Consider the following 18,330-nt stretch of genomic DNA (forward strand, 5'->3'; position numbering starts at 1 on the left):
TTACACTGATTTCTGAAATGTTGGTCAGTGTTATTTCTTTGTTTTTAGTAGTATCATTGAAAATCCAGTGTTTAAAAATATTGAATGCTGTAATTGTGGATCACAGGAATTTTTAAAAAGAACTGAAGTAAACCATATTATGTACTAACAAAAATATTTAGGAACGATTTAGAAATAACTCTTTTTCAAACTATGGTGGAAGTTGCGGAAATAACAAGATGAGACTGGAGCTGACCAAAAATATTTGAACAAATTAAAACACACATACAGAAATCATGTTTGCAGCTTTCCTGGTGATATTTCCTTTTATTCTTAATGAGATGCTATTAATCTATAGCTCTTTAAAGCAGTCACTTACTTAAAGGAGCATTTGCTAAACATTGACTGGGAACTCGGTAAAATAGGATGTAAATGACAATAAATGTCTTCATAGCTTTTCTCCTTCAGACGTTTCCTATTAAAACAATATGCTTTGCTACTTGCCTGTGATGATGTGTGTCCCTTGATTTCGGTGACCGTGTCTTCTAGATTAGGAAGAATTTTACTTCAGTCCATCTTTCTTATGTGGAGTTGAAACACATGGGGCAGCAGCAGCTGGGACGGTATCCGGTTCACTTCCACATGTGCGGCGACGTGGACGCGAAGGGCGGGTACAGGCACAGGACCTCCGTGGACGGGCTGGCCATCCACCGCAGCTTCTCGCGCTGCGTCACCGTGCACGCCACCCACGGCCTGCTGGTGAGCCTCGGGCTATGTTGGTGCCTCTCAGTGAAGCAGTGACCGCTCCTCCCATCTCAGGGCTTCTCGGTTTTATAGGAGGAAGCTCTGCACCCCATGACTTACTTTATCCTGCTTTTACGGAGAATTCTGTTTTTCTGTGTGAAGGAAGCCTGCTTTTTTAGCTACCCAAATTATTCTCCTAAGAGATCAATAAAACCCGACATTTGACTTTGCCTCTTCTAATAAGGTTAAAAGTTCTTTTTGCATCTGTACCCAGCATGCTACGCTGAATAACACTTGTTAGTTAAACCGCAATTAATCTTCCTACCAGTGACATTATACACTTGTATTTCTGCAGATAAAAGACACCATTGGGTTCGACACACTAGGCCATTGTTTCTTTTTGGAAGATGGTGTTGAACAGAGAAATACTTTGTTCCACAATCTGGGACTCCTCACCAAGCCAGGCACCCTGCTCCCCACTGACAGGAATAACTCCATGTGCACCACGATGCGAGAAAAAGTGTTTGGAAATTACATCCCTGTGCCTACCGCTGACTGTATGTGAGTAACTGGTGGAGAGAAAAACTCATGTGTGATGGTCAAGGTCTTTGGCTGTTGGGGAAGAGGTTTTGGGGGCAGTTTTTAGTGGGCAGAAAATTCATGATGAATATTTAAATCATCTTAAAAAATGCTTTGCAGGGCTGTTTCTTTTTTTTTTTTAATTTAAAAAAAAAATTTAATTGTTGAAAATATTACAGATGTCCTCTTTTTCTTCCCCCCATTGTCCCCTTTCCCCCGCTTGCAGGGCTGTTTCAACTTTCTGGATCGCTCATCCCAACAATAATCTGATTAATAATGCAGCTGCAGGCTCACAGGTAAGTAATACTGAAATGCTTTCAGTTTTTTTATTCATGTTTATAAAATTCTCATATATGGATGTTACATTATGGATATAATGCAACGGATGACAATCTTCTACAGCATACTATTGTTTTCTGGTACTTTGTTGAGAGCAGGGTGTGGCTGAGATGCTGCTTCTGTTTCGTATAAATCATTTATGCCAGCTATTGTCATTCTACAATGACCCTTTGAAGCCCCTAAGGCATCTCACCTCATCCCTAGCTCATATAGTCTTATATACCTCAGTGCCCCTTTCTGTCTCTGAGCCTCCCCTACATGTGGGGTCTCTGTCTTGTGTATGCAGGGTTCCCATACTTATGTATGGATTAAATTTGGTTATTTTCTCTTGCTAATCTGTCTCATGTCTACCTTGAAGGTAGAAGAAAGTTTGTTCCTCCCCCACAATAGCTACTAGTTGTAATACATAGTCATAATAAGTATACATAGTAAAATACTTTAGCTTTTTATAGCATTAGATGAATTTTAGAATGCTCCATTTTATTTTATCAGTGAAGCAATCAAACATTTAAAAGTCTTTATATTTCACTGGAATATTTGTAATAAAAAAATCGAAGTTAGTTTGAAACGTTCAATAATTTCTACATCATGAATTTTATCAAGTCACGTCATTTAAATGTAGCTCAACTTGCTGTTTTTAAGTTTTCACCTTAACTGGTGCTCAACCAAATAGACATTAGACAGAAACTATATGTCAATATTAAATTCCACATTGTAAAAATTAGAAAAAGACATGGCCATAGTAAAAATTAAATAAAGAATTAATGCAACTGTCCCAATGCAATGATCTTGTCAAAGTAAAAAAAATCCAAAAACATTTATGCCAGTTAGTATCTCTGAGCACAATAAGACAGATGTCAAATAGAGAAAAAAGAAGACAGCTAATTCCTGGGGCTATCATATCACATCCAGGGTATAATTTTAGTGTGTGACATGTAGTCTTTCTGGCTTCTCATATTTAAGTCAGGTGTGGCCCAGTAACTGATCACTTCAGTGTTAGTTTTGATGAATAAAGAAAGCTTTAGCTTTTCTTGATGGGAATGGATTATTCTGTAGAATACTGTGACTATTGACTCTCTGGTCAAGGGGCTCCTGCTTTTGTCAGTCACGTGCACTTGGGATTTCATCTCCTTGGTAAAGCAGCTAAACTCAACGGTGTGCCTTGAATTGTTTCACAAACATAAGAATAACTTATAAGAATACATGAATTATTTTTGGATGGCAGAAATGTCTCCTGGATAAGCTTGGAGAAATTTACAATAATTGAGTATGATTTAAAACTGCCAATTTAGAATATAAAAAAGAATCTTTAATACATTATACTGTTATGATTATATCTGTGCTGAAAACTACAGTACAGAAAAATGGGCTTTATAGCAATATCTGATGTTCATATTTCTACATCATATCTATTAAGATTTTAAACAGGAAAGAAATACCTAGCACTGTTTTTCAGGGTGAAGTAAAAGATTAGTTGAAGGGAATATTTCTTTGAGATGAATAGAATACAGGCATCTTTGGGTGATGATAGAATTCACATCCATGATTTTCCCTAAAAACATAAAACATAAAATTCTTATTTGGCAGGGCAGAGATCTGGACATTTAATCATTTCAGGTTTTCATTCATTTTTTTATTTTGTTAATCTTCACCTGAGGATATTTTTTCCATTGCTTTTCAGAGAGAGAGGAGAGGGGGAAAGAGACAGAGGAGAGAGAGAGAGAGACACATCAGTTGGTTGCCTCCAGCACACGCCCTGACTGGGGCCAGGGATCGAGCCTGCAACCCAGGTACGTGCCCTTGACCAGCGATTAAACCCATAGGCCGATGCTCTTAACTGCTGAGCCACGCTGGCCGGGGCTCATTCATTCATTTTTTTGTCAAATATTTGTCAAGCCCCATATAGGGTTTGTGCTGAGAGTTTCTAGTTGGAAGATGAGTTTTTGGGTAAAGATGGCCAAGAGGTCAGCACTCTCATCCCAGGATCACTCCAATGAACAATCAGAGCAGAGATTCCTTGCAGCTGTTTTCAGAAGCCATGGGTTGAAGATCAAAGCAAATTACAAATAGTCTATGAAAAATGTAAGGTGAGGTTGCCAGAAACCCTTTCTGGGGCTCATGTGAAAAAAATAGCAGAAGTCCATTTCACGTACGTTCTTTCTTTTCACTTTGTGAGTTCTTTCTTTTCTCTCTAGAACAACTGTTCCAGTAAAACTCACATTTTGGCAAGGGTTTTCCTCCCAAACTCGATCAAACTCTTTCTTCTTGCACCTTTCCACTGCCTTTTGCAAAGTTCCCTTTACCTGCCTGATGCCACAGTGTTTGACAGGGAGCAGCCGCCACCTCCTTCCCTCCCTTGGGCCCACCCCCAAACTCTGTTAGCCCTGGGGGGTCGCTGTGCCCCCAGCGTCTAGGGCTATGTACGGAGCCTCTTCCACAGCCCGCCGCGTCTCCTTCAGTGGTCTGTCTTGTGCCCCAAAGAGTAGAGGTGGTAAATACATTTCTCAGAACAGTTTTTTTGTTTTGTTTGTTTTTTAGATCCTCACCGGGAGAATATGTTTGGTTTTTATAATTGATTTTTTTTTAGAGAGAGAGAGGAAGGGGGGCAGGAAGGGAGGGTGAGAGAGAGGGGGAGAGAGAAAGAGAGAGGGAAACGGAAACATCGACGTGAGGGAGAAACACCGTAGACGCCTGCCTGGGGATCGAACCTGCCCCTTCGGTGCCCTGACCGGGAATCGAACCTGCGATCTTTGGTGTATGGGACGGTGCTCCAACTGGCTGAGCCACCCGGCCAGGGCAGAGCAGTTTGTTTTAAGACCCACCTGTAAACTTATGGGAAAATGTCAAATATTGCATTCATTTTGGTACGTAGGTACATATTTAACGATTCATCTCTCCTCTATGCTCCCAAAGGACTTTTTGTTACAGCTAATATATAGTATTTATTACATATATTTCAGTTCTGTCTGAATTTCTCATTAAACTGTGAATTCTTTGTGAATAGTCTTACTATACACCTGGCATATAGTGGGCACTAAATAAATGTTTGCCAAATTTGAATCAGTACCATACTTTTTGGGCCATAGGTTTAAATTTCAACATGTTTAATCAGAGTTCCATCATGTGGAGTTGTCTTTCACATTGGGCTGATTTGCAGTTGAAGTGTAAAATAAAAAAAATGTCACAGGGATTAAAAACATTTCATTTCGATTTTTATGTCTCATTTCGAGTGTCCAAATATTTCAAACTGTCCTGCTCCTGTTAAGGTTAGTAATACTGAAATTGAATAGACAAGATCCAGACTGAGACAGCATCCTGATTCATGCGTGTGGTGTGGTTTTTTTTCTTCTTGGCAAAAGTTTGCCTTGGGGCAGGAAGAGTATTGGAGTTGTTTGAAAGAAGTCAGTGAGCTCTGCGTGTTAACGGATAGTTGTTTAATAGGTATGACTCATCTATTGATCAGGTTTGGAGGTAAACAGAAAAACCCATATTTCTAAAAGGCTGTCCTGTCCTGGTCACATGGAAGGAAGGCAGGCTTGTTTGGGTCTAATTCTTGCATAACTTTTTAACATTAATAATAATGGGAAACTTACTTTGAAAACAAATTTTCCTGTCAGCCAGTTATTTCTATCTTTTGTCCAGTCCTGCAAGCAAAATTAAATTTGCTTCCCCCCCCCCAAAGCATGATATAACTGCTTTGAAGCTGCTAGATGAGTGTACAACTTTTTTATAGTCAACTCCTTACCTGAAACAATGAATAGTTAGTGTTAAAAAGATAAACTTACTTGTGAAGTGCTTAGTTTATGAGGGTGTTTCACAGAGTGGCTTTATAAAAGGAGGCTTTTAATGATCTTGCCCTTTTAATTATAGGATGCTGGAATTTGGTATTTATTTCACAAGGAACCTACTGGGGAATCCAGTGGATTACAGCTCTTAACAAAACCAGAACTTACTCCGTTGGGTATATTTTATAACAACAGGGTCCATTCAAGTTTTAAGGTAGGTTCCTAAGTTTTAACAATCAGCACTTATGGTTTACACGGTAAAGGATAGACTACTGTGATTACAGTTGAGAAATGTCAATTTTAGGTAGACCTTGTCATCAGAGATTAAAAAAGCAGACTCCTAACCCATATTAAGGATGTATGTACAGTTTTCTATTTATACTCAGGACTATAACGTACATATGCAGATGCAGTTTGCATAACACACAAGAATATATGCTAGCACACACATGCTCGTGCAGTTAGAATAATTGTAATAATGGATTATAATTATTCCATTATAATGAGTCATCATCCTTGTCTTCCCTCCCTCTCACCTTCTTTCCAGTCTTTAATATCATTATATGTTTCTAGAGATGCACACACTAGATAATGTGCTTCCGAGGATTAAAAAGCATATTTTCTCTCTTGTTGCTGGTGGAGCGTATTGGTATTTAATACTAATTACTATGGGTATTTAATACTAATTACATAAATAGTGAAATATTGTTTGAGAATGTTTGATCTAATTTAAAATGATACAGGTCAAGTAAACTAAAGGCCATTTAGGAGCTCCCGTTTCCATGGTATCTGGCGCTCATCCCTCAGCCCCTGGTGATAAATACATCTGGTTCATTTTGTGCTCACAGGCACTTTGATATTTTCATTGTATGATATGGTGCCCAGATTCTTTACCCTGATGTGGACCACATGAAAGCTCGATGAATACTTTCCCTTTATGATACTCAGAGGATCCTTTAAAAACCTGAGTGTGTTATCATTTGAAGAGCTTAAAATCACTTGATGAGGACTTGAGAGAGGAAAACACTTTGCACAGAATTATGATTTTTGTGAGCTGATTAGTTGATTAATGATAATAATTATTAAAAGTAGCTTCTCAAAGTAGAAATCTGCAAAATATTCTGGTTGTAAGTGGTATAAAAAACAGCTCATGTACCATGAGGACGTATAGTTATCTACTCTATTAATAAAAATCTTAGATCTAAACAATGAATGGATATTAGGTTTTAATTTGTTAAATTTGGGACTGACTATCCATTATGATAGTTTGTAGCCAAAGGAAATTGAACTCTGGGAGTCCTCGGAGAGGAACATACCGTCTTTAGATCAGTCATAAATACACAAGCACTGGCCTGTATGGCTTTGGTTGCTCATGCCCCCAAATCTAGTCCAGGTCAATCACATCTATGTGCCTGCCTACTCTGTACCATTTGGATGACTCGGGGACACATAAATAAAATGTGTTCAGAACTAAAATCCCTATTTTTATCAGCAGACCCATTCCCACGCGTGTTTCAGGGAATGAAACCACTAGCCACCTAATTGCCCAAACTAGAAGTACATGAACCTTTGCTGTTCCCTGTCCCTCACCCTTAGACATTTTATTCATTTCTAGATGGTACTGCTTAGGAGGAAAGCACTTTCACTCCCCCGTTTTCCTGTTGCTACTGCCGCAGTCTAGGTTACCTTCGCTCTTCTCTGCCTTCTACCTTCTCTCTTCTCTCTTGTTGGCCCTTTCCAGTCTCATCCGTCGTGCAGGTGGAGAATTCTTTCTTAAATGCAGTTGGTCACGTTCCCTCTATTAGGAGTCCCATTGTCCTGACTCTAGCGGGTCAGCTCTGCATCACGTGGCACTTGCGCCTTTCTCTGTCCTTCCTTTTCCTCCCTCCATACTCTTCCTGTCCCTCCACCTAAGGCTTTATTTTTGTTCTCAGATGTTCCTTTCCCTCTCTCATCTCCAACCCCCCTCGAATGCTTTCCTCTGGGTTGCTTGGCTGCTTCCCACCCGCTCCCCGCCCTTCATCTTCAACCGGGGCCCTCGCATGGTTAATCCCTCCCCATCCTTTAGGGCGCCGCTGCTTTTGGGAGACCTTCCCGGAACCCTCTCGCTCCCATCTTTGCCAGAGGCCTCATCGGGTGCCTTTCTCAGGTGCTGCCAAACGTCATCTGCTTCCTTTATCATAATGCTTCTCAGGCTGGATTGTAATTGTTTTTAACTGCGTGTCTTCCTGCTAGGTTATGTGTCACTAACAGCAAAGACTGTCGTTTTCCAGTTAATGTATAATGTTTGGTGCCTACCACAAGGTAGGCACTACATAAATATTTGCAAATGACCGAATGAGTAAAATTATAAAAATATCCAGGGAAGTAGCTGTTTTCATATTCCCTGTGCTTTGCTCTTTTTTCCTTCTACCTCTTTTTTTTTTTTTTTTTTTTGATAGATGCAATAATCTAAAACTTATTGTTATGAATCATTATATACATAGCTATAACTTGGGATTCATATTTATTTCAGTCCATTATTATATTTTCCAGGCTGGCTTATTTATTGACAAAGGTGTCAAAACAACCAATGCTAGTGCTGCCGACCCACGGGAATACCTCTGTTTGGATAACAATGCCAGGTAGAGCTGTCTTTTTAAATCACACTCAAGCACATCTTGCCAAAGCAAAACTTTCTGAGCTTAAGCCATTGCGTTCTTTTCTCCAGTAACTCATTGAAAGTTTGTAGGAGGGTTTTGAAAAACATTTATGCTGCTGTCCTAGGTCCTGTGGCCAGGCTTTTCTATGCTCTCCCCTTTCACAGTTGTAAACTGATGTTAGAGTTGCAGAAAGAGAAAGAAAAAGATGTGTTGAAAAAGGGTCCAAATTTGGCCTGACATAGAATATGATTCATTGAAATACAAGTTAAGTTTAAATGTTTTAATGGAATCCCTGAAAACCAAGGCTTACAGAATTTATTGTTAGTGGTCAGAATGGAACATTGCATTAAGTCTGTTTCAAAGGGAGAGGTCTCAAACTTGATGATCCAGCTAGTTCTGGTTTAGTCATTCGTAGTCTCAGATTCACATCATAGCTGGGCTCTGTGTTACTCTCCTTTATAACCACAGGACGTGGTTGGGATATGGATCAGCCTTTCAACCAAGTTCTTTTCTATGCTATTTGAGAGCCAAAATAAATAAAATGTCTCCAATAGAAATAGTTTTCTGACCTGGAGATTATTATGCCAAGCGTATAAGCCAGTCAGAGAAAGACAAATACCATATGATCTCACTTATATGTGGAATCTAATGAACAAAATAAACTGATGAACAAAATAGAACCAGAGGCGTGGATGCATGGAACAGTCTGATAGAGGTCAGAGGGGAGGAGGGAGGGGGGACTGGATAAAAGAAGAGAGTAGCCAAAGAGCATATATACATGTCTCATGGACACAGACGAGAGTGGTGAAGTCCAGGGGAGGAGTAGCGGGGGCTGGGTGGAGGTAGGCAAAGGGAGGTGAATAGGGGACATACATAATAGTGTTAACAATCAAAATAAAAGAAAGAAATACAGTTTTCTGGAAAAGATGGCAACTTAGAGTCCTTTTCAGTGGGAACTGTGTCAATGTTATTTTTCATACTTCAAGTTGATTGACCAACTTAAGATGCCGAATGAGTGCCAAGGTCTGTTGACAGACATTTAAGAAAAGGACTCCAGGCTTGCTCATTAGGATCCACACTGTAAAGTGAGGCAGTTTAGGTGTGAGGCAGGATGCTTGTGACACAGTAATGAGACATGAGGTCAGGAGAAAACTGGGGAAAGTATACTTAGTAAAATTACTCATCAGGATTTCTTAAAGGTCAACTTGAGCCTGAAATATTTTAAAGCAATGATTAGACAGCATTTGAGAAGCTGCAAAACTGTGGGCATTATTAAATTAAACACAAGGTACTCTCTATCTTGCAGCTGAGCAAGATATGAAATTGAAAACTAGAGGAGATAAACTAAAGATGAAAAAAGAACAAAGAGATGACAAATTATGAAACAAGAGGGCAATGTTATTTGACACAAAGAAACCTTTGCTAGTCACTACTACTGTCTAGTTTTAAAGAGTTCATTATAATTGGTATATGTACATTGCTAAGTTAGTATTAATAGGAAAATCCTAAACACAACAAAATTGACCCCCTTCTCTGCCTTAAAAAAAATTGTGTGTGAGGATGAATGAATGGATGAAGAAATATATTTCAAAATCCATTAATATTTTAATTAGACTTGCCAATAAAAGAATTTATCATTAATAGCCCAAGTTTTTTTACAGGGTATGTGTATATGATATTATGATAATGGTAAGTTTCCTCTGCTCTGTATTAGTTCTCTTACCAGTTTATAAATGCATACAATTTTTTTCTTTATTTTTATTGTTGCCACTATTACAGATGCCCCCATTCCCCCCACTTTGCCCGCCTCCACCCAGTCCCCGTCCCCCCTTCCCTCTGGCTGTTACCACACTGTTTGTGTCTATGGGTCTGCATACATATTGGTAAGGAATTAGACTCCATTTGAAAGTTGTTATTGAAAAGAACTGATTACAGAAGAGTATAATAAGACATTTGGCAGCTGGTGTATACATTTAATTTCATTTAAGCTCATGTATAGAATATGCCCACATAAATTCATGTAATCCAGACATGAGTAAAAATGATAAAACTCTAACACAAGTGAGTAATAAGCCAGCCAGTGACTTAAACATCAGGCCCATGGGATCCAGAAGATACTCAGTCTGTTCATTACAGGGAAAGTTGACTCAATAGTTAATCAGATGAGCCTTTCCTTGTGTTTTCAAGATGTGAAATTACAGGAATCCAAAGATGGGAAATTTTAACTCAAGAAAATTCTTGATTTGAGATTGGGAAATACCATCTAAAAGTGAAACAGCATGAGAACCAACAAGTACATTTAAAGCAGAGTACAATTAAGGGAGGTTGGGAGGGATACTGAAAGTTCATAAATGGGGGTGATGAGAAATTGCGAAAGTTGACTAATTTTTGCACACCAAGTGAAGTAGGGGATGAAAAGACAAGGAATCCAAGGAAATGGTCAGCAATTGATTTATATAGATAGGAATTTCAGAAAAAATGAGACGACTATAGCAGAGAATGAGATGTTTTATTGGTACTTTTTTTTTTTTTTTGGCTTTCTTTTAGAACATTGTGTAGTTTTCTTTCCAGAACTCTTCCATCTGCTTGATATTATATAATGACTACAAAGCAGTTTGGCAGCAACTACAATGCCAGAAGAGTGGGTGATGGCTCCAAGTCAGACTCTTTACCCCTTAGGTTAGAGCTGTTTAAGGGGTTATATACATAATCTAAGGGTGGATATAATACTTTCCAGGCTGGTCTTTTTACAGTCCATTCTCTATAATTCTTTCACCAACTGGCAGCTAGTGACCATTTTTAAAAAAAAATGAAATCTGGTCATATCACTTCCCTGATTCCATGTTCCTGGTGACTTTTCATCACATCTATCTATATTCTGTCTGTATATGTTTCTATCTATTCCCTCACTTTATTGAGGTGTGGATAATATGTACAAAGTTGTGCCTATTTAATGTATACAACTCGCTGAGTTTGGGCATAAGTACACATTCATGAAATCATTACCACCATCAAGGCCATAGACCCGTCCATCACCTCCCAGAGTTTCCTCCTACCTCTTTTATTATTATTATTTCTTAAATTTAGAAAACTTTTATTTTGTGTATGTGATAAGAACACTTATCATAAGATCTACTCTCTTAGAAAATTTTAAGTATACAATACAGTATTTACAAAAAATATTTTAATTGATTTTTAGAGAGTGGAAAGGGGGCAGAGCGAGAGAGGGAGGGAGAGAGAAACATCAGTATGAGAGCGGAACATCTATTGGCTACATCCTGCACACCCCCTACTTGGGATCAAGCCCGCAATCTAGACACGTGTCCTGATCAGGAATTGGACCACCAACCTTTTGTTGTAACACAGGATGATGGCCAACCACTGAGCCACACCAGCCAGGGCTACAGTACAGTATTTTGAGCTCTAAGCATTATGCTGTGTGGTAGATCTCTAGAGTTTATTTATCTTGCATAACTAAAACTTTGTACCCTTTGGCCGTCACCTCCCCCTCTCCTCCTTAGTCCCATTCTACTCTCTGTTTTTTCTGTTGCATTTAGAATAAAGAACTGTATCCTTGCTTGTGCCTGCCCACCTTTCTGTCCTTCCCCCTGGCTTCTTACTCTACAGCAAATTGCTTGTTCCCTGAATGTGCCAGCTCACTCTTGCCTAAGGATCTTTGCACTTGCTCTTCTCTGTGCATAGCTTCTTTTCCCAGCATACATGTTTAGTGAGCACCTACTGTGTGCCAGCAGCTGGGAGTACAAATGATGTTTCTTGATTGTATGAAAAGCTCCACTTGCTGAATTGCTTTTGAAAAGCTGTTTAGTCATCTGCCATCCCCTCCACCTCCCTGAAGTTTTGTAAGATTTAGAAATGATTTTCTAAAAAATAAGTGGCCTTATGGTGTTATTTACTTGAGTTGTTACAGAGGACAGTTTTGACACCAATTTTTTTGACCTTTTCAATGAGATCCTAGTAAATGTTTTAGAAGGCAAAGCAAAGGTAAAATTTAGTCTTTATAATTAATAAGTCGATTAGATACAATGTATTTTAAATTTAGGCCTTTTTAATGTATTAACCCCAGTTTGTCTTTATATCTAAGATATTTCACCAGCACACAACTCAAATAGTACTTTTCAGTTCAAATATATGTATGTTAAAATATATGAATAATTTATTCAGTAAGTTTATATTAGTATCACGGAGCCAGAGAATTTGTGAAAACATGCCTTTTTTCCTGGTCTGAGATTTTTTTTTTGTTTGCTTGTTTGTTTTTTTAATGGTTTTAGTGTTTATAATGTTTTGTAATGGCTAGTCTGTAAGTTGATTTAAAAAAAATAAGATATGAAGGCAATTCCCATTTACATAAACTTATATAAATAAATGTAATTATTTTTTCCCATTATTTGAAATACAGATAATTAAGTTGTGTCTTAAGAGGTTTTTTTTACTTCTTTGGTTTCAGTCAAATTTAAATCTTTTTGACACTCAAGCTTACAGTTGTGAATAGCTTTTTATTTGTTAAAAGTCTTTTTTTTCCCCCCAACCCCAAGGTTTCGGCCTCATCAGGATGGTGACCCTGAAAAGCCACGTGTTGCTGCTTTAATTGACAGGCTCATTGCTTTTAAAAATAATGACCATGGAGCTTGGGTCAGAGGGGGAGACATTGTCGTCCAGAATTCAGCGTGGGTATTCTCTTCAAAGTTATTATCTGATGACACTGATGTGTTTATTTTGCTAAGTCTGTTTTGAAAAACCCAGTAGACTGAAAGTACAGTGGTGGTTCTGGAATCATATTATTGTTACTAATAGACAGGACAGGCTCTGAGGAAGTATGTTAGCACCAACAGACTGCAAATGTTTGGAATCGTCTCATTCGGCTGCTTTTATTGGAACTGAACTTGTCTGGTGACATGAACATTTTTTGATGAGATTGAACAGAAACCGGGAATTTCACTTTATATAACAAACAGGGTCTATGTCAGAGAGCTAAATAAAGATTTTGAAACTAGCTGGATTTTTTTCATTCCTCTTGGAAACTCAAAGTTTTTTTGATGCTCCTTTACTGCCATTCAAAACAAAAGTTGTGAATTCCACCTTAATAAGTGTGTTGACTTATGTCTTAACATGACTTGAGGCAGTAAGCGTCTCACTTTTTTCCATTTGTATAATTTTAGAAGTCTGATGTATATTGAGCTAAGATTTGGTGTTTAAGAGTCTAGAAAAACTTTTTTTTTTTCTGACTAGCATTGACATTAGCTTCTTGGCATTTTATCATCATCTCTGCCCTTTATCATGCAAAAAATTTGATATTATATTAAATCTGTAGAAATAGCTTGGGTATTAATGTTGAAAAGTTTTAAAGAGACTACCATGACCTAATTGTTTTTAAAATAGTTATAAAAAGAGTAATTCTAGCTAACACTTATATGCTGCTTACGATGTGGCAGGCGTTGTTCTAAATGGCTGAAATTAATTAGTATGTGTATAATGCTCTTAAGTATCCTATGAGGAAGGTTAAGTTATTATTTTAACTTATAGGTGAGAAAACTGAGGGAGAGTCAGGTTGAGTAATGTGCCCAAGGTCACACAACTAGCAATTGGCAAAGCTGGGATTTGAACCAGGTGCCTTCACTGTGGAGTCTGTGCTTTTAGTTACTGGGGAGTAAAACTTAGTTTTGTGGTCTTGGAGAGTAAACATTGGAACCTCCTGGATTTAGTGACAATTAAATATTGAAAGAATATCTCCTTTTACATGATGTGGTAAACTAAAATCTTCCCTCATCTCTTTTTTCTTAACAGATTTGCAGATAATGGAATAGGACTAACCTTTGCCAGGTTTGTAATTACTTTAAAAATACTTCTCTGATTTACTTATTCATATTTTACCTCTCATTATTTTAAAGGTGTAGGTAAAATAACCCTTGATTTTATTTAAAAAAAATTTTTTTGGATAACACACCAGAAATGTTAAACCATTTATTAGCATTAAAAAACACAAAACATTAGCACCTGCTTTCTGATACCACTAGAGGGTCAAAAACACATTTTGAACGATCAATTGAATTCATACCAAAGTATTAGGTTATTAGAGAAATTCCACAGAAGGGTAGACCCATCATGTTTTTTTGCTTAGAAGAAAACATGTGAGCATTAGATTAAAGATCTTAAAATGTATGGGAATAAAGAGGAGGGGCGTAAAAACTGGGAGCACATTAAATATTTTCTTTCTTAGACATTGGTCAGATCTCTCAGTGGTCATTGAGAACTGAACGTTTTGTGTTATATGCTATTCCCTGGGCGAGTTCTCCTCATTGCCATCTGACATACTTGTCACCCATCATATTCAGGGCAAGTTTATTCTCCCCATTCCCAGTGCTGTTTCTTGAGACTAAAATAATCAGTTGTTGCTGCTAAATTAAATTTCATTTGTTTTCATCCAATTTGCAGACCACTAATTTACAAATACAATTAATTTGTATTAATTTATATGTGGTGTCTTCACAGTTTAGAAGCGCTTTCTGATGATTCCATATGTATTAGTAAAAGCTACTGGCTGCTTTGAAAATGTTTAGCTATTTGAGTTACAGCTTGCTTTCCTTTGAGGGTCAATATAAATTTCCTTGAGCTGGGTGGTTAATGATGATTCTCATTTTAACAGTGACGGAAGCTTCCCAAGTGATGAGGGTTCCAGCCAGGAGGTATCTGAATCTCTCTTTGTTGGAGAGAGCAGGAATTACGGCTTTCTGGGTGGTCAGAACAAGTATGCAGGCCTGGGAGGAATAGACCAGAAGCCTCGGACCTTACCCAGGAATAGGTAAGCATTGCTTTAGCAGTGGAGTGAGTGTTAAATTTGGACAATAAACGAAGACCTAATCCTTATGGAAGTTTCTGTAATAATTCTGGATGACTGGTTCCCACTGTGACACTTTCCCACCTTATCTCATTACTATTATAATTGTTATTATTGTTAATGTCACTGTTAGTATTTGTGTATTGGCCTCTGGAATCCTGGAGCATTAGCTAGTAAATACTTTATAGATTTCATTAATAATTTTATAACGAAGGAACCTATCTTTTTTTTTAATTTTTATTTCATTCCTTAGTTAAGGCTTTATATAAGCTGGTGATTTTTTTTCCCTTTCTTTCTTTCTTGAGCCACAGAAAGTTGCCAAACCATAAACTGTGACATTAGGTCAGTTTTCCCTCAATTTGTGATGTTGGTTTTCAGAAATAGCCACTGGAAAAAGGAAATTACCTATTGAAAAGAGTCCTAGAAAATAAGGGTTGATAGATGCCAAAGCTGACTCCAAACCTAACCACGCTGCATAATTAAGTGTTTCAGATGCTGTTGGGGGCACGGGGGAAGACTTCTGGCATGCTTTCTGTCAAAATAATCTGAGTCATTAAAATAGCACTTAGCATTAGAAAGATTCTTCAGAGCTTTTGGGGAACTATTAACTAATTAATCCATCCTCAGTTCTGAGACACTGTTTATGGTTGTCCTTGTCTTACTGGTGAGAAAATGAGCTGGAGGAAAAACAGTGCTCAAAAGGAAGGCCATGCCTGAGAGCTGATGCCAGACTTCATGAAGCGTCCGTTTCCCTAGTTATACGTTCTGTCTGGACATTGGGCTGGGCTGGGTCAGGGGGATGGGGTGGGGGCCGTGAGGGTTGGCGGAAGGGCTTTCCCAGCTTCTGGCGGAGGGTGACTTATGCTTGGCCCTCTCCCCTGGTGCTTGTCGCTGGGGAAACGCGGAACGTCATTCTATGCTACGCGTTGTGTAGAACTCCTGTGAGTAAAAGCATGGAAGGAAGCTACTAGGAAAGGAACTTGGTGGAATTTTAATAGCTAACATTTATTAAATGCTTATGATGTATCGGGCCCTCTTCTAAATACTTTATTATTCACTTAATCCTCACAGAGCCCAATAGGGCAGGTATTGTCATCATTCCACTTTATAAATAACTTAATGGAAGTAGCAGGATTTCAACCCTGTTGCTTTGGCTTCAGTGCTGTGCTTTTCACATTAGGCTGTAGCTGCCTCTTCTAATGTGTAGATTAAAGAAAAAATACCTGTATTGGTTGGGCTGTGGGCTGCAGTATTAGGGCAGCCAAGTCAATTTCATTCTTTTTTACATTGACCTCCAGTTTTATTTTAACATGTTTATTGCTTCCTTGCTAAGGAGGATTTTCTAAAACAGTTTCTTCATTGGTCAGTGGACCCAGTTTTTATTTTACTGTGTCTGTGCTACCTTTTCTGTGGCAGAGAACCATTTGGGGATATATCTTTAGAAATACATGCAGATGCATAGATTTTTAGCCAGGCTGTTTGATTTTGTTGCTAGCATATATTGTAAAACACTGCCAAGTTTTCAACTAATTAGTTGCTATAGAAATCCTCTGCAATGCCACCAAAGAATTTAATAGGGGAGAAACCTAAGGGATGCAGAATATTAGGGGTTTTGTACATTAATTATAGTTAATAATATGTAATTAAGGAGTTTGTGTTTGAATGGAAAGGAGGGAAATTAAAACTAATTTCTCAACCTAGCTAGACCTTTTGACATTGTAAGCCTTCAGGAATTACACTTTCATGCTTTTAAATATATCATTTCACCTTATTACTATCATTTAGAGCAGGGGTGGGGAATGTCCTGCCCTCAGGTATATGCAGCCCAAGAAATCACTTGGTCTGGCCCTGCCAAGGCAACTGCATGCCAGGACTCGAAATTCAGTAAATCTAGGAGCTTTTTCATAGCTAGTTTTTAAGTTGATAATTTTGTATGGCCCACGAATGATGTTGTAAATATCTAAATGGCCCTTGGCAGAGAAAAGGTTCCCCACCCCTGATTTAGAGGCTCGAAAGGAGGTTCTCTCTAAGCACAGATTCATTTTTGTTCTCATGTTAGAGATTTTGGAACCAAAACTAAAGAATATGAGTTACCAAATAAAAGGTCTTAACTGGTTGATTCAAGGAAGCAAAAGTCACCTCTTCAGAGAGTCCTCCCTTCTATCCAAAATAGCATCTCTCCTACCCAACCTAATGTATTACTATGTCTTATTGTCTCCGTAGCACTTATCTGTAATTATCCTTTGTTTTCCTTTTTGCCTTTCCAACTACAGTGTATATTTCAGTTAACCAGGTATCTTGTCTTAGTTACCACTGTATTCTAGAATTGTGTTTTGTATATACCGAATATTCAGCTGTATTTATAAAACAAGTATGTAAGTGAAGTGCTATTAAGGGGACGGGCCCATGTGCATTAAACAAAATCTTGTATTTCAACAGGACATTTCCAATTAGAGGCTTTCAGATTTATGATGGGCCCATTCATCTTACCAGGTGCACTTTCAAAAAATATGTGCCAACTCTAGATAGGTATACCAGCGCTATTGGCTTCCTCATGAAGAATTCCTGGCAGATAACCCCTAGAAATAACATCTCCCTTGTAAAGTTTGGTCCACATGTAAGTATGTTCTTATGGTTTCTACATAGTAACTGTGGTGGAAGAAGGAGGGGTAGCACATTCCCAAAGACAAAGACAGAAACAAAGGATTTTGTTTCCTACTAGGGAAGGAACTTTATGACTGGGGAGAGAAAATACAGGGCATTCCCCCGAAATGTATACACACTATAATAATAGCTGATAGCTGTTAAATGAAAATGAAATGTATTTTAATAAACACTGCCTTTATAATAATTCAAAGTGTGTGTATACATTTTTGGGGGACACCCTATATATGGAAAAGAAACTCTTAAATTTCATTCACTCTGTCCCATTGAGTTCAAAGTGAGAATAGAAGTCCCATGTGACCTGGGGTATTTTTTTAACATTCAAGAGATCTCTTGAAAAGGAAAATAATGTAAAGTGATGACATGGGGATGGGGATGGTAGTGTTTCATAAGAACAAGAGGACATGGTTTTGGGAAGTTCGGTGCAATGATCCATGAAGAGATTTGGAATCTGCCTGGGATTTTACTTGTCTGGTGCTAGTCTTCTGGGGAACTACAGGAGAAAAGGTGGGGAAAGAAGAGGAATACTAGGTGGTGTGAAACAAATTCTTTTTATTGAAGGGCTTTCCTAGCTTCTGACAGAGGGTGACCTGTGCTCAGCCCTTCTCCCTGTACTTATCTTTGGAGAAATATTGAACTGACATCATTATATGCTGTGTAGAATTCCTCCTGTAAGACCAGGGAAGCTACTAGGGAAGGAACTTAATGGAATTTTAATAGCTAACATTTATTAAATGCTTATGAT

At 38.2% G+C, this 18,330-nt stretch overlaps 1 protein-coding gene across 3 annotated transcripts in view; it reads left to right on the plus strand.

The window, feature by feature from the left end:
- The window catches only part of CEMIP2 (cell migration inducing hyaluronidase 2), a 66,924-nt gene that overhangs the window by 31,369 nt on the left and 17,225 nt on the right, over window positions 1-18,330 (plus strand). For all 3 annotated transcript variants that reach the window (XM_081150707.1, XM_081150706.1, XM_081150708.1), the window contains exons 8-16: window positions 529-738; window positions 1,079-1,284; window positions 1,529-1,598; window positions 5,512-5,640; window positions 7,962-8,050; window positions 12,622-12,753; window positions 13,871-13,906; window positions 14,730-14,885; window positions 17,361-17,538. In XM_081150707.1, coding sequence (XP_081006833.1) covers window positions 529-738; window positions 1,079-1,284; window positions 1,529-1,598; window positions 5,512-5,640; window positions 7,962-8,050; window positions 12,622-12,753; window positions 13,871-13,906; window positions 14,730-14,885; window positions 17,361-17,538 — 1,206 coding nt within the window. The remainder of the gene's footprint in view (window positions 1-528; window positions 739-1,078; window positions 1,285-1,528; window positions 1,599-5,511; window positions 5,641-7,961; window positions 8,051-12,621; window positions 12,754-13,870; window positions 13,907-14,729; window positions 14,886-17,360; window positions 17,539-18,330) is intronic.

This window comes from Miniopterus schreibersii, assembly GCF_964146895.1.
Source record: "Miniopterus schreibersii genome assembly, chromosome: 11".
In the NCBI taxonomy this organism is placed as follows: domain Eukaryota; kingdom Metazoa; phylum Chordata; class Mammalia; order Chiroptera; family Miniopteridae; genus Miniopterus; species Miniopterus schreibersii.